We start from the raw sequence: 14,906 nt of genomic DNA on the forward strand, positions 1-14,906 counted from the left end.
AATCGAGGGAATTTAGCTGCCCCGAAACGATCTTTTTCTTCTTATTTTTATACCCTTGGGAGAGAAAGAAAAAATTCTTTTATAAACCAAGCGCGTATAAGCCCGACGATTGCCAATAAACATGTCAGATTATTCCAAACGCGTATTAATACAGGTAACCGTTCGCAAAAAAAAAGTTCGATTTAATAGCCCTATGTTACAACCCTCCGAAGTAACAAAAAATGATATTCCAAGTAATATGTTTGTATTAACGCATCAAGTTATATCAGCTACGATCGTCATGTCTGTCTATGAAAGAAACGAGGAACTCATAATAGCGTTTTTATGATTTAGATTAAAGGATTTCAAAAAATTACTTCTACAACTTGACTACAAATATGCGTTACGCGGGGAGATGCTTATTAAAAACGAAACAAATCAGCCAAAAAAAAAAAACAGACGTGACATCGTATCGCGTTCGAGATTTTTATTCAAAATATACCTCGGAGCCTTTTTAACCCCGTTTTATAGCAACGGCCACCGTAGGACGGGTTAATCCAGGATATTTCGAAGTGCGTTCTAAATACGTCGGCTAGTCGTGTTTGCAGACACCGGCTGTGCTCGTTCGTCGTTCGGGGTGGATTTCAGTCTGTAATTGCGAAACGAGTGCTTCGCCCGATTATTTCCCTGTCAGCTTTCCAACATCCCGCAGGCAATGGCAGCGATTTCGACATCTGGCCGAACGGTTAAAAGCTGACAATATCGTTCCACGATACGGACATTTTTACGTACCCGTTACGTTTTTCAAACCGAAATGAAAAGGCTTATCCTTTTTTTTCCCCCTTTTTTTACAGCGCATGCAAACTGTCTAGTACAGCAATATTATTGCGTATCACGCAGACACAGACGCGATGGAGAGCTTCGAGACTAGAACGGTTAATCCTCGGGCCTTAGCTTATATTACTGCAGCATATAGAAGGGATACAAGAAGGGGCAAAGTGTCGAGTTACTCCTCCGTAACTGCGGATCAAATTGGGCTGGACTGTCACACAATTTGCATGTTAACGAGATATGCTATACGTTTGCAAAACAAGCGTCGGCTCGACGAGGCCAACAATAAAAATTACGCGCTTTGGGATTTTTCGGAATAATTTCTACCAAGTACCGCAGAGATTTGACATCTGTTCGACACGTTTTTTTTTTCTCCACGCTGCTTTTCTTACCAACACAGCTTGTTTCCTTGCATTGCCAAATTTATTCGGTTGCAGCATAAAAGTAAATCCGTTTAAATTTTTGTAACTTTATTCTTCGACGTGAAACGTAGAATCATGTGAACGATAAATATTTTCGTAAAAATAAAATCGACTACCTTCCATTGTAAGAATTGTTAATCGCGCAGAGCTTTTCTTCTTTCGTTTCCTCCAATACCTAGATAAGAAAGTTCTTCCTAGTCCAAACTTCGACGATTCGTCTTGATCAGTGCGTATCGGTGAATCGGCTTACGTTACAAGTTTGAAACTCGATCGCGGTATGAGAACGTTTTTGCATTACAATACACCGGAGCTCATCTTTACCGGAAAGAGAGGGAGGAGAAAGTTTTTCGCTTGGAAGAACTAGAAGGATAAAAGCGCTGTGGTTTTATCTGCGGTACAAGCATAAAAGTGAAAAAGGTCGATTTAAAGCGACCTTATATCGCGTGGAGAATATAATAATTTCGCTTTGAGCAGCTGGTTGAACGAGGCAATTGAAATATAATATTACGTCGGCACATCCTTTGCAATTTTTAATAAATCCCACCCCTCGGCCAAATCTTTTACCGTTTACGGGCTCGTCTTACGCAAGAATATCCCGTTACACGTATCACACATATAGGTATGATAATACATTTAATACATAGGCACGAATACATACGCAGATCAGTCGAACCTCTTCAAGTATCTGCAGAAACACGAGAGGAAATTTTCTTTTTCATATTCTCTCTATACGACCACGTGTCGTCTCTGGGGTGATATTTTTCCGATGTATTACATATACTTATGCGTTTATACCTATCCATCTATGCATACGTACGAGTCCGTTGGAAATACGAAGCGTGCAGTGGTGCTAAAATTGGCAAAATGACTGATGGAAGTTGAGGAGGTATTTTGGCTTTCTGGTATATGTACTAGTTAGTACTTTACGTAACAAGTGATGAAAACTATAAGGGAATGGTTATGAGTCTGCGGAACTCGCAACCGAATCGTCATTTCCCGGTTTCGTCACTGATTGTATACAATATCTTTTGTCTTTAATGTGTCGAAAGCGAGTTTTGATGCCCGTAACACGTCCCTGAAATGGCCTGGAGGGTCGGTTGTGTATCTACTAAAAATAGCGAAGAATGATCGATTTTCGATCGAATTGGTTCATTTTTCCCGATTAATCGAGGATGGTCGATTATTTCTCTTCCATTACCGATGCAAAATAATATCAATTTATATGATTAAGGTCTCGATTATTATCAATGTCTTACTTACGAAGTACACCGATTTCGTATAATAAGTGAAAGATGAATGAATATTTTCACCTGAAACTGAAAAATATTTTAAAGGAAACTATAAATTATAAAAAAAACTTTTCCGCCATCAAGACTACGTACTGAAATTTACGAAATTTGGGTTTCGTATGCGAAGTTTAAAAAAAAAAAAAAAAAAACTTTAAACAATAGATTAGTCGATGAATTTTTACCGATTCAATCGAGTCGATGCATCGGTTTGCTTCGAGTGCGCATGCGTTGCGGTGCACGATGCTTTACATGATTCAGACAAACGGCCATTTCCGACATTGAAAATCGAGTTTCTACGTATCTGCGATAAAAACTACATTACGAGTGTTTGTTCTACTCTGTTTTTTATCCTCCTCTACGGGTCAACCTGAGGTAAAATCCACTGGTCCGATAAATTGACGAAAAGCACTCCACTACGACGCCGGCGCAAACCAGACCCAAAGTACGAAAATCGAATCAAACGAAATAGAATCAAATGCGAGGGGACATCCCAACGTTCGAGACGAAAAGGGCGGGATAAATTTGATTCGACGATGGGATCGAAGGACTCGACATACGTGCACACACATATATGTTATATATATTGTATATGCGTATGTACGTATCAGCAATCAGCAAAACTCGACGTAACAGGTCATACAGGTGAATTTGAAAAACCGATGTCAATCGAGTCGAGGTATCGACTAAAATAAAAATATAAATGAAAATAAAACGAGCATCAATTTCGCGATTTCGCAGTTACGAGGACGGCGTCACGTGCACCACGTGTGTATCATCCGGATCTGTAATTTCGTGTGGGTTTTATCGCATCTTGAGCCGTACAATCGGACGGTTGCTGCAACGGCGGCGGCAGCTCGTTATTATTGCACGTTAAAAAGCACGTCCAACTGACAAAACCAGAGCTGCGATGCGCAAAAACGTCGTAAACGAGGAGACCGATCCACTCGATTACAAGTCTGCGCGAATTCTGCAGCAGCCCCGGTTTAATCGCATCGGCTGCCTGCCAAAATCTTAAGGAAACACGGTTTGCAGCCGCGTCGTTAAGCGAGTTGAAATCCCAAAGAGTCGAGAGTGAAATCAACGATTGAGTCGATTGTTTTTTATTTTATAAGAAAACAGAAGGGTCACGGTATGAACATTTTCTACCCTTCGAAAATCTGTCTAATAGAATCGTAAGACGTAAGGTACAGAGCATCGAAATAAAAATTAATCGTGAAAATTCTGACAATTCTGTATTTTAGCTTGCTCTGACTTCAATTTCTACGTTTTGAATTTTCTACACTCCGACTTCCCGCGATTTGAAATCGATTGAGATTATCGCGTTATTGAAAATTCCGGCTATTATTGCGGCTCATCTATTTTCTAATCTTACTGCGTTTTCACCCCCACCAGCAGCAATGTATTTAAATCTAACCATTCGCAATTCGATCAATAATTTTCAGTAAATTATTCAAGTGTTTGAAATTTTTTGCTACCCCTCCAGCTTTTTGGAATTTTCATTCCATATTTCCCCCACTTTTCCCCATTCGTTCTTCAACAGCGAGGGGAGAAAAATACGCAGAAAAATACGTTCTCTCGAGATTTTTCGTGCATGTGTAGATAGAAACGAACCGACGACCCCGGACGATCGAGGTTTAAACCCACAGGACGATTTTGTTCTTTCGTTCGCGCAGCCGTCGGACTCGCGTCGTTTGATTGCACCCTCGTAAAAAAAAGCCGATCATTACACCGTCGAGGATTTGTCCCCCGAGACGACGACGTGTTTTTTAATTCTTTCATTTTTTCTATTTTTATTTCCGCTTTCGTATCAATTTTGCTATTTTTTTTTTTATTTTTTTTTTTTTCATGCAAACATGAAAGTAAAACCGGGATTCTAGCAGCGCTGTCCCTTCGGGGCGGGTGAAAAAACAATAAAAAAAAATAAGGAAAAAAACAAACAACCCAGGAAGCTCGGCAGACGGCACGTAACGAGGTATTCCACAGGTTAGATCGATCCTAGTTTCTTGCTGCTAAATATGAATGTATCGGCGGTGAAAAAAGAGCGAAACCTGGAAGAATCAAGAGCCAAGAAACGCGAGAGGCGTTTCGAAATGGCTGATTATCACATAGATCGAAATCCTGTTATACCCGTCTCTCTTTCGCTCCGTTCTTCCGCTTTCCTCCTCATTCCAGTCGGCCGAAATTCATCTTCAACCATGCGATAAAAATGGACGATCAAGTGTGTAGAAATTTGTATCCTCACCCATAATAGATTTTGACTAATTTTTGAGTGCAAAAAAAAGCAGCAGCTTTTATCTTCAAAATAATGATACAAAATAAAAAATACCTATACACATCACAGGCATATTCAATTATACGTACGAATGAAAACCTTCTTGTGCTCAATAATAACACTCTGAATACACATTTTATTTACACTTCTTATATTTTTTAACGTTCTAATTAAGTTCCATAATTTCGAAAGTCCGGAATGAAAATGTCAATATTAATTAAATCCCAACTTCATAGTTTGAGTTTGCGAAGTGATTGAATCCCGAGTTCGTCCGACTCTAAATGTTAACGTTAACACGGCTCTCTGCCCACGGCGATAAATGTGTAAACCACCGGAATAATTATACCACGACCATGAATTTTCCACTACGGCGAATACATACATATATATAAGTATGTATATACATAAATATATACATATATACACACACACACAGATATATATATATATATATAAATATACTGAACAAATCGTTGGGCATAACGTGATTAGCAGTACGATTCTATGGTTCGTAATTAAATACGCATAAATTTTAACATGGGTATAATATAATAGAATCAGCTCAATTAATTGGCAGAAATGAATAACTGAGAATAAATCAAGCTCGCTAGAATATATTGAATGGAATCTGAAAGAGAAGAAAAAAAAAACGGTTTCCACTCTCTCTTGTACTTGAAAACTCGTACTTATATGTTTAATATCGAAAAACGAGTAAAGGTAAATACAAAAAGGGGAATTGAGGAAAAGATCGAAGAGCTGATAGAATACAAAGCACGCATCGACGGAACGAAATTTGAGATAACGAGCATTGCTGGATTAAAATAAGGATCGCAAAAGGCGGAGTGAAAACACGAACACACACACACACACACACACAGGAATCGTGAAAACGTGGAGAAGACGCGATTTTCCACAGTTAAAGGGAGCCGTGCGGAAAATAGTGGAAGTTGAAAAAAAAGGGACACGCGACTAGCAAGCAGACCCAAGAGCAAGCAGATTACCGTATTATTCAATAAGCCTTTTCCGGCAGGCGATCCCCATAACGACGAAAAAATAATCAACACGCGCACACGGACGTTCTCCCTTTTCCTTTTTCCTACCACACGAAATTTCGTCTAAGGGGCAAGCAAACCGCTGACGCAGCCGTTCGTCCATCACCGTTGACGAATAACTCGCAATTTCATACTTCCGACCCCAGGTTTTCCAATTTGGCAACGTAATAAAATGAAAATACATCTTGCACCTATATATGCCAATCTTTTTTCGTTTTTCTTTTTTTTGCTTTTTTTTAAATCTATTTTTTACGCTTGTTTCGAAAGAAATTAGAATCTGCCGTATTCTAATAGACTATAAATCAGGCGTGACCGAATTTGTTTAAATTTCAAATATCTTGAACAAGAGGTAAAAGAAAATAAAAAATTTCAAACGACGTATTTCCAATCGTAAATTCGATCTAAATTACAATTTTTTACTCAGCAACCGCCCGAAGAACGTTTTCGATCGTACGATTTTCAATTTATATTTTAATTCAGGTATTTTCTCCTCAACAGAATTGTTCAAGGTAAACGATTGACATTTTTTCATTTCCCTTCTTTTTTTTTGTTCACCTCTCTCGATCCTAAACTTTCAAGTGTATGTAATATGTTTTGCAAATCGAAGCCGCGTAAGAGTTTGTTCAGCGCTATGAGTATAAAGAACAAAATAAAAAAAAAAGAAAGAAAAATGGGAAAAGGAGAAAGTAAAACGGAAAGAAAACGCCCGTATAAACACGTTTCCCCTGTCTCAGCTTCGCGTTATCAGAGAATCGATTTGGGTCTATAAAACATGTGAGCACGTCCCGAGACTTGTAACTACTAACGTGTTCGCTTACCCTTAATAAATATTATCTTTCCGAATGTAAGCGGAGAAATTCAGTTAGTTCATAAATTAAATTAGCCGTGTACCGCCGCCCTTCTAACCTCGTAACCCGCGTAATTCATATTATATGTACCGCGAGGCGACGTGCTTTGAATTGAGGTAGAACAATAATCGTAATTCGCTGTCGTAGACCAGGCGTCATTTGTAAAATAAGCGTAATTTTTGAATTTCGTACTTCAGGATGAAATCGGAGCATCGAGAAATTCCATTATTTCTAACTTTTCCAGCTTTTCCTGCGTCAGGATTCAATTATTTACCTGTCGTTGTTTGACAGGTAATTCGATGTTTCGGAGTAGCGAGAATTTCGTTATTCCAAACCCCCAAGTTGCCGATAAATGTTGAAAAAGATTAAGAAAATAAATAAAATCAAGCGAAAATATTGAACAATATCGATATTCGACTACCGCTCGTCGTTCGGTGTTTTCAGTATTTCACTCGTAACGTAATTCCAGTTTCGTATAACCTGTCTAACGGCTGGATACCACCGAGCGAGTAGTATAAACGTTTCCTCGACGTCGTAAAAATCGAGTCTGGTTTACGGGATCAACGTGTCGAAAGCCGAAGCCAAGATTCGCGTCTCAAGATCGTGCAGTCACGTTAAAATGTAACAAACGATTTTTATTTCCCCTTCAACCCTTACAAACCAGTGTAATAAATCAGCGGAGAGGAGGATTCGAAAATCGACGACAAGAGTGATCAGTCAAAGAGCCGGAGATTGCAAAATGCGATTACAGGTAGTGCGGGTTGCGAAAAAGAAAGGATCAAAAAAAAAAAAAGTAAAAATCCGTTCCATCAACGGTCCGCAAATCCAATTAATCGAGCATGAAATGTAAGAATACTGGGACAGAGACACTGCGCGGGATTCATGAACTCCGTATTACCGATTATAAAGGACGGGGGTCGGGGGGCTGCCATTGGATGGACCAGATCCTGGCGGGAATAAAAGATGGTCGAGGGTATAAAAGAGAGAAGAGAAAGCTGCAGGCTGATCTATGAACGGGCAGTAATTGCATACCAACACGGACAACGAGTGGACAAAACTATTGTCCCATTCAGCTCTGTGTGTTATGTGTGAATTTCTGGAATACGGACGTTATATCGGCAAGGGATGACTCCTGCAGGCAACTCATGCAGCAATATGCCAAGGTATATATATGTATATCTATCGATAATATATCCTACGTGAATTTCAGGAGGTGGGAGGGCGTCTGCGCCCGCAACCTACGTGTACGTGTGTTAGGTTTGGGTAAAGGTATAGGTATACACATCGTATAATATCTAATCAGCAGTAATAACAAGGCTAACGAACAAAAGGGACTGGACTGTGTGTATATCGGAGAGAGATAGAAAGAAAGAAACAGAGGGAAGAGATGTGCGTATAACAGAGTTGAAGCTGAAAATTAAAACTTACCCCAGACACGGCCGGGGGATTCGCTTATAACGTCCGCATCTGCGGAAAACAGATAGTATGTAATGATCAAAAAATTGGAGTTGATGGATATACAAGGACAACGAAGTATGATCGAAGTTTGAGGGAGACGTCTACTACCATTGACGGAATATTGCGTAAAGAAACCTCAAGACGTTCTTACATTTTTATATTGAGATTCATTTATTTTCGTGCAAGCCAAATATTTTCGAAACTCCAACGGAGGTGTTCGATAAATTATTGATACCCGGATGCGAAAATCCGACGAGCTCTTCGTGCCTGGTGTTCTACACTGACAATCGGTTTAGGGGAAAGTTCTGATAAGGAAAATTCGTTTACCATCGAACTCGGCTGTCAACAACTGCGCCCCTAACTTCCTTAGCTAATCGTGGCTGACGTGGAAATTCTCTTGACGATTTACTGCGACTGAGCTAATTTTCACGAGCCCGAGTTCTTCGCGCTTTCGAAATCGCATCGCATCCCAGTGCCGAGAATAGAAAACACCGTTGAAAATTAAGGTCGAGGGATGTATCCACGAATTACTTGCTTACTTTCTACCTTGGGTGTTTCATTTCGGTTCATCTTTCTTCTCGCCACAGACGATTCGCAAAAACCTCGATGTGGTAAACGAGACTTTGGAAGAAATAAGAATAGAACAAAAAAAAAAATAATAAAAAAAATTTCCCTCCTGTGCTGCAGCGCCGATCCTTCTGTTTCTGAGAAAATCGTTATTACACCTATAACGCCTAGCGGTATAAAGGTTATTTGTTTTTTCGTCCTCTCGCTTTATTTTCTATACGCGGTTATAACGTGCCCTCGCAATAAAATTCCGGCTCCAGTCTGTAAAAAAATCCCGGGCGGTTCGTGTATCTCTACATTTATGCATGTTTCTTTTTCAATTTAAAAAAAAGAAGACAAGCGCGCAGCGGCCAGCTTGTAGCATTAATTAAAATAATTGCACTACTCTTTGTCGAAAATGCCGTCAAAACCCGTTAATCTTACAAAAATCAAATAAAGCAGATATTTTCATCATCCGTGTGACATTAATCGCAAAGATCTCGATCGTTCGACGTCTAAGTCGCGATGGATATCCACGTGAACAAACCTCGAAGTGTATATTTGAAAACGAAATGAAGGATTTCTTTACATCTCTTCTCCAAATCTCTTTGTACCAGACGAACTCGCGCTTTTTGGAACGTGTCGAAGAGTGTCGAAGCCTCGCGGTGTTCTCGCGAAAATTAGCATGAATACGTTTGAATTCATTTCAGGATGAACTTGATTGAGCCAAAACCAGAATCTCCCCTCCGTCGTATCCCCGCTGCCGAAGCAAGAGAGAGATAGCCTATTGATCAAACACACCTTGATTGCGTACGAGAAATCCCCGAGGGATTGGTTCGACCACAGTGACTTTATAAGTTGTCGCTTTGCGGCTGTTGAATAACTGGAAAAACTTCAGTCCGCCCGAAAGTCAGTGTGATTGTTAATCGAAACGAAGGTTGCTCTTTGATAGATATGTTATTTTACTCTTATCCCTCAAGGCGCGAAAATAAACAATCGTCCGTGTAATGTAAACGCCTTCATCTACCCGGATATAATCGACTTCGCGTTGTAATCGTTCACCCCTGAATAATCCCGATGACTTTGAAAGAGTTTGTCAAAAGTTGTTTTTTACGACGGGTAAATCAGATGCGCCATTTGTGCATCTCTGCATCGCAAAATTCTGCATTTCTTACTTTGACTCGTTAGTCGTCTCGGTCGAGAAATCAGATCCGAGAGATCTGACTGAGTTTTGAACAGAAGTCTCAGAAACTCGGTACACGGTTGGGAAAGAAAATGTCCCAGCAGGTCCTCTAAAATTTTTTGGCTTGATGTAACAATATTTAATGTATCATGAGGCAAAGGAAAGTAAAGCAAAAATTACAAATTCAATGTTTGAGTGACCACTTACATATTAAAATTGAAAAACTTTGTGCCGTATTCACTGACATAAATGTTAAGAAATAACACAAATATAAAGTGAACCTGCTGGGACATTATGTTCAAGTTAAATTTTTCTAACAACCTACTTGCCACTCGAGAATAACCAAAATTGGTTCAAACTACGGCTATGACTGATACTTATACGACCAAAACCGTTTCCTCTACGCTGAGAGTAAAAACTCGACATTTTCCGAAGAATGGAAAAGAAAAGATTCAGGGTGACTTTTGGGAACAACTATGCCAGCCAATACAGGGGTGCATGGTTCGCTGCATTAAATTTGCGTATCTCCTTTGTTGAAAAAAATAATGACACACTTGGATAAGAGTGCTCTCGCTCTCTTTCTCTTTCTCTTTCTCTTTCATGTAAATCTGGGCCAATGGAGAAGGACGGGGAATTGGATCGTGCCAGGGTGCAAATCGTTGTCCCAACAATCACCGGCGCGAGTGAGTGTGACTCGCGTCCTTTGGCTAACGAGCCTCGAAATTCCTGTCGTGGTTGGGGGTGAAAGGTGGGAGGGTGGGAGTAAAAGTGCAGACTTACTCCTTGCGTTATTCGCTAGGGACTTGAGGAGCTGCCGGTAGTCCTTGGGAGTTGCGGTTTCCTGGTTGAACCCCTTGTGGACCGAGGACTGGTTCAGGGCTCTGAAGACTGCGCTGAGGGTGAAGTGACACTCCGAGTTACCTCGGCTGCTGCTCATCTCGTGATTGTGGTACAAAAGCCCGGCCACCTTCCAGCCGAAACCCTGGAGTATGTAGCGCAGCGCGTCGCCGACGAGACTGTGCGAGCCCATCATCCTCGTCAGCGTCGGGTAGTGCTCGTCCTTGTGGCGGAAGGCGTCGGCCTGGGCCCCGGCCGTCAGGACCGGGATACCCCAGGCCCCGGCGTACCTCGCCACGGGCGCGATGACGTAGTCGCAGACCGGGCCCAGAAACGCGTCTGTTTGCCATTTTGATTTATTATTACCGCTTGTTTGCTTGGCTTTTACTTTTTGACCCACTCCGTTGAACGCTCGAGATATATCACCGTGTGTACGATTCGAAAATCATCCGGAAGTTGACCATTCGTGAATTCGAAACACTTTTTGACGAGTATCAAGATATGGATTCGAGTCTGCAGGTTGGCTTATGAAAGGAACTCAAATCGTATCGTAAGTCGACGGAGACTTGACCGCCTTTTTAAATAAAATTATCCGATACCACCTGACTCGTCCCGCCTTCGCACGGATGGACTAATTGTAAGATCCAAGGTGAATGTACATTATTTTATTACAGATCTGCCCGATCTTGAAAACGAATCAATCTCTTGGTGTTGAATGTTAGGTTACACGTTCAGTTCCACGCGAAGATGGAAGAGATTCGGTACCAACTGCATATTGCGAGTCTCTAAGTAACGAAGTAGAGAAGTTATTATTCAATTCTGACTTTGACCGTTGCAGTATATTTACACACTACCAGAGTACGTTCATCATACGGGACTATGCGCTCTTTCCGTTGATCAGATATCTCGGGTTATGATCTGAGAGTAGTAAAAAGGACGAAGTAAAGAATAATAAGCAGGCAAGAGATAAAATGTAAACGGACGATACGGAGCCGTCGTTGCGAACGTCCGTCGACCAATACACGGATACCTATTTTCCGATTCCCATAGAGCAGTCCCGTACGTGGGTAACGTGCAGTTACCTCGAGAAAGGTCCTCGAGTCGAACACTTGACCTGTGACATCGTCAAATCGCGTTGCACGAGGCGATAAAAGATTCCATTAAATTCTCTACGTAGAATTGGACGACCGCTAGTTTCACGTTATTTCGAAAAAGTTCTAGCGAGGTCCGGTACGCGAAACCAGCAACAACTTGAAGTCGAGATGCCCGAAACTCGACGCCTGCCTTGCGTCTCCCGATCATCGTTGATGCCGGGAACTGACGTTCTACGTCTGGTTGAATTCTAAATTGACGCGTGATCAAACGATCTCTCGCACATGGAATGAATAGGGAGAGTTTCGAAACGGGGTCAAGTATTTTACTGGATAACCGGTGAGAAGTACAAATCCAAGGAGAGGTTAACCGTTCGATTCACGTACAACAAATACCTGAAGAGATACACAATTATCTCCTTTTCGAATATCAATAGAAACCTCCGGGGTTTGTAAATTCAAAATTACCCAAGTTCCCTGAGAGATGATTGAAACCTGAACTTGGTGTAATTGTCCTCCTCTTTAAAGGGGTTGGATTGAGAAGCAGACGAGGAAGCTGTCGACAGAATTTAACGATATTTACAACCACGGTAAAGATACAGGATTCTCGCACGCGTAGATGGAAAGTAAATTTAACGACTTGCGTCGCCGTTTGTCCAAGTGGGAAATCCACGTAGGAGGAAACGAGTGCTTTGAAAGGTAGATTTTTCGTACACCGTACGCGATGTAAAGTCGGCCTGTTCGGCTCTGTAGACAGATTTACTAATTTGCTAATTGTGTCCCCGGTAGGCGTCAAACAAACCCGTTACAACGTTAGAAGCACCCTTCAACCTGACATTAATTAACGTTGTTTCACTAAAATCCCGCGAGAAACCTTAATCCGAGACCATCGCCATCAAAGCGGAAACGCGATGGTAAAAACCAAAGGCTGTAGCGAATAAGCCTGCGGATCACGGATATAAACTCGCGTGGTGACTAATGTGCCGTTATATTATTCAATGTTATTCGAGTTGATTGATCCGTACACGTGCAAAAGCGGGCACGTTTTTGACCCCCATAAATAGTCGGGTGAAAATCGATGGAGCGATAATACAGCACGAGTCGTATGGACAGGTAAAGCCGTTTATACAGCCAGACCTTATCGGTTAGGATCCGTTGAACGGTTCGAGCTGAAGCCTGGTTCGTATAAACGCTCGAGAATAGAATATCTGTAAGAATTTTCTATTGATCCGGGCGATGAGTTACGAGGATTGGCACTCGTAACCTTGATGCTGTCTAGTCGAGGTGCAGCGGACCAAGAGCGAAGACTGAAAGGAGAGAGGTTCGGTTCTCTTCCGATCGCGTTCGGAATGCCAAAGTTGTCTACTGGGTTACGAAATACCCAGGCGTTACACGATGAACCGCACGCAATTCGCAGGCGTCAACGAACCCGATACCACAGATATTATTTTTCATGGTCACGCACCGTATCCCTCCAACGTTCACGAACGAACGAACGAACGAACAAGCCAACCAACCAACGACAAGTTAATTATATTCATTTGTCAAAGTCCAACATCAGCTCAGTCAGATGTCGCCCACAGCATCGCCCGATTTAGGATTCGTCTCTTCCTTCCACCGGAGCCCAAGTGATTTGCTTTGAACGATTTGTTTCCAAAGTAAGACGTCCAGTGACCGTCCAACGCAACCGGAAGACCGAAGTCCCTCGGGTCGGCGACGTCTCTTCGCCCCAAAGAGACGCGTACAACCCGAATGCTTCAGCCGACTCGATGCACGGCTGAACGAAAATAACTAAATTCCAGCTTGAAAACTTTTCATCTTTTCACTTTTCGGCAGGTTGTTTTTGTCTCGCCCACAGCGAGAGGCGGATTAGCGTGCGTGACGTTGGAGTCCGATGTGCCCGTATGTAACGGCGAGTAGACTCTGCCTAGTCAATGAGCTTCTGAACCGAATAATACCGACGCGAGGTGCTTTTAATCACGATAGTTTCGCAACCGCTTCGCCGTTCCACGCACCTTTGGCTTTCTGATACTCGACATTTTCCCGAGACCTCGATTTTCCTCCTGACACGCGCAGCCAGCCCTTCTCCTCTTTGACGAAGAGCAACAAGTGTTGTCATCCTCGGCTCCCTGGATCTTCGTTAACGTTTCGCGCGTATCCACCACTGCGAATCGCTCCCTGGATTAACGAGGACGAACCGTTATTGGCAACGGAACGAGCCGCCTCCTTGGACTATGACTTACTCCTGTACCTTTTGTCCTGGGTCCTGACTAACGATTAGTCGCCGATTTTACGTCCATGGTCCAAAGACACCCCCCGCAGGCTCTCAAACTTGTCTGTGATCCGTTATTTACGCCCACTCGTGAAATTGCCGCGATCGCGTCTCTTTCGAATCCGATAAATGACATGATCCACCAACGAAGCAACTTAGTCGCCAATTTCCGCCAAGCGATTTCAAATTGGTTTTCCCTAATCTAGTGAGATTTTCAAAACTATGTTCAATTCGTATGAACTTTATCGAATCACTGATTCTTCAAGCCGATTGAACATCGGTTACATCGGACGTGAGACGTGTTGAACATTGAAATCGAGTGAAATTGAACGCGTGGAACGAAAAAAACTGAATGCGTTGCGCAATTTTTATTCGCCGTTCTACAATGTGTATTTTATTTTCATAAGCGTGATATAATATTGTACAGAAAAATTATTCCTTTCATGTATTAATCAAAAAAATTCCTCTCCGTTTTAATTGGGAACATTTTTACCCTCGCTTTGTCTGATTCGCTCCAATTTCATTCTCCTGTATACCCGGATCAGTTTCACGTACATCGCGTGTAATGTCGATTCTATTTCAAAACCCAGTGTCTCGGTATCTCTCTGAATGTATCACCAACTCCGTCTAGTCAATTCGCTCATTGAATTATTATACAGTAATTAAACAGATGTCTGGCATAGTTGGAAGGCCATGGTACAAGCAGAAAAAGAATAGAGCACACTGTTAAAAATTTCTATATGGAACTTTCTACACTTTATTGGAAATAACAGGGAATTCACCATACAGTTAATTGAGTACACAATTTAGTAAAGTCGAATTACTT

At 41.7% G+C, this 14,906-nt stretch overlaps 1 protein-coding gene across 12 annotated transcripts in view; it reads right to left on the bottom strand.

The window, feature by feature from the left end:
- LOC124307837 (atrial natriuretic peptide receptor 1) overlaps positions 1 to 14,906 on the bottom strand; it is a 136,409-nt gene that overhangs the window by 68,162 nt on the left and 53,341 nt on the right. For 3 of the 12 annotated variants that reach the window (XM_046769967.1, XM_046769966.1, XM_046769965.1), the window contains exon 3: positions 10,661 to 11,056. The exons of the other annotated variants lie outside the window; for them this stretch is intronic. In XM_046769967.1, the coding sequence (XP_046625923.1) occupies positions 10,661 to 11,056 (396 nt within the window). The remainder of the gene's footprint in view (positions 1 to 10,660; positions 11,057 to 14,906) is intronic. 12 annotated transcript variants of the gene reach the window in all.

This window comes from Neodiprion virginianus, chromosome 6, assembly GCF_021901495.1.
Source record: "Neodiprion virginianus isolate iyNeoVirg1 chromosome 6, iyNeoVirg1.1, whole genome shotgun sequence".
NCBI lineage: Eukaryota > Metazoa > Arthropoda > Insecta > Hymenoptera > Diprionidae > Neodiprion > Neodiprion virginianus.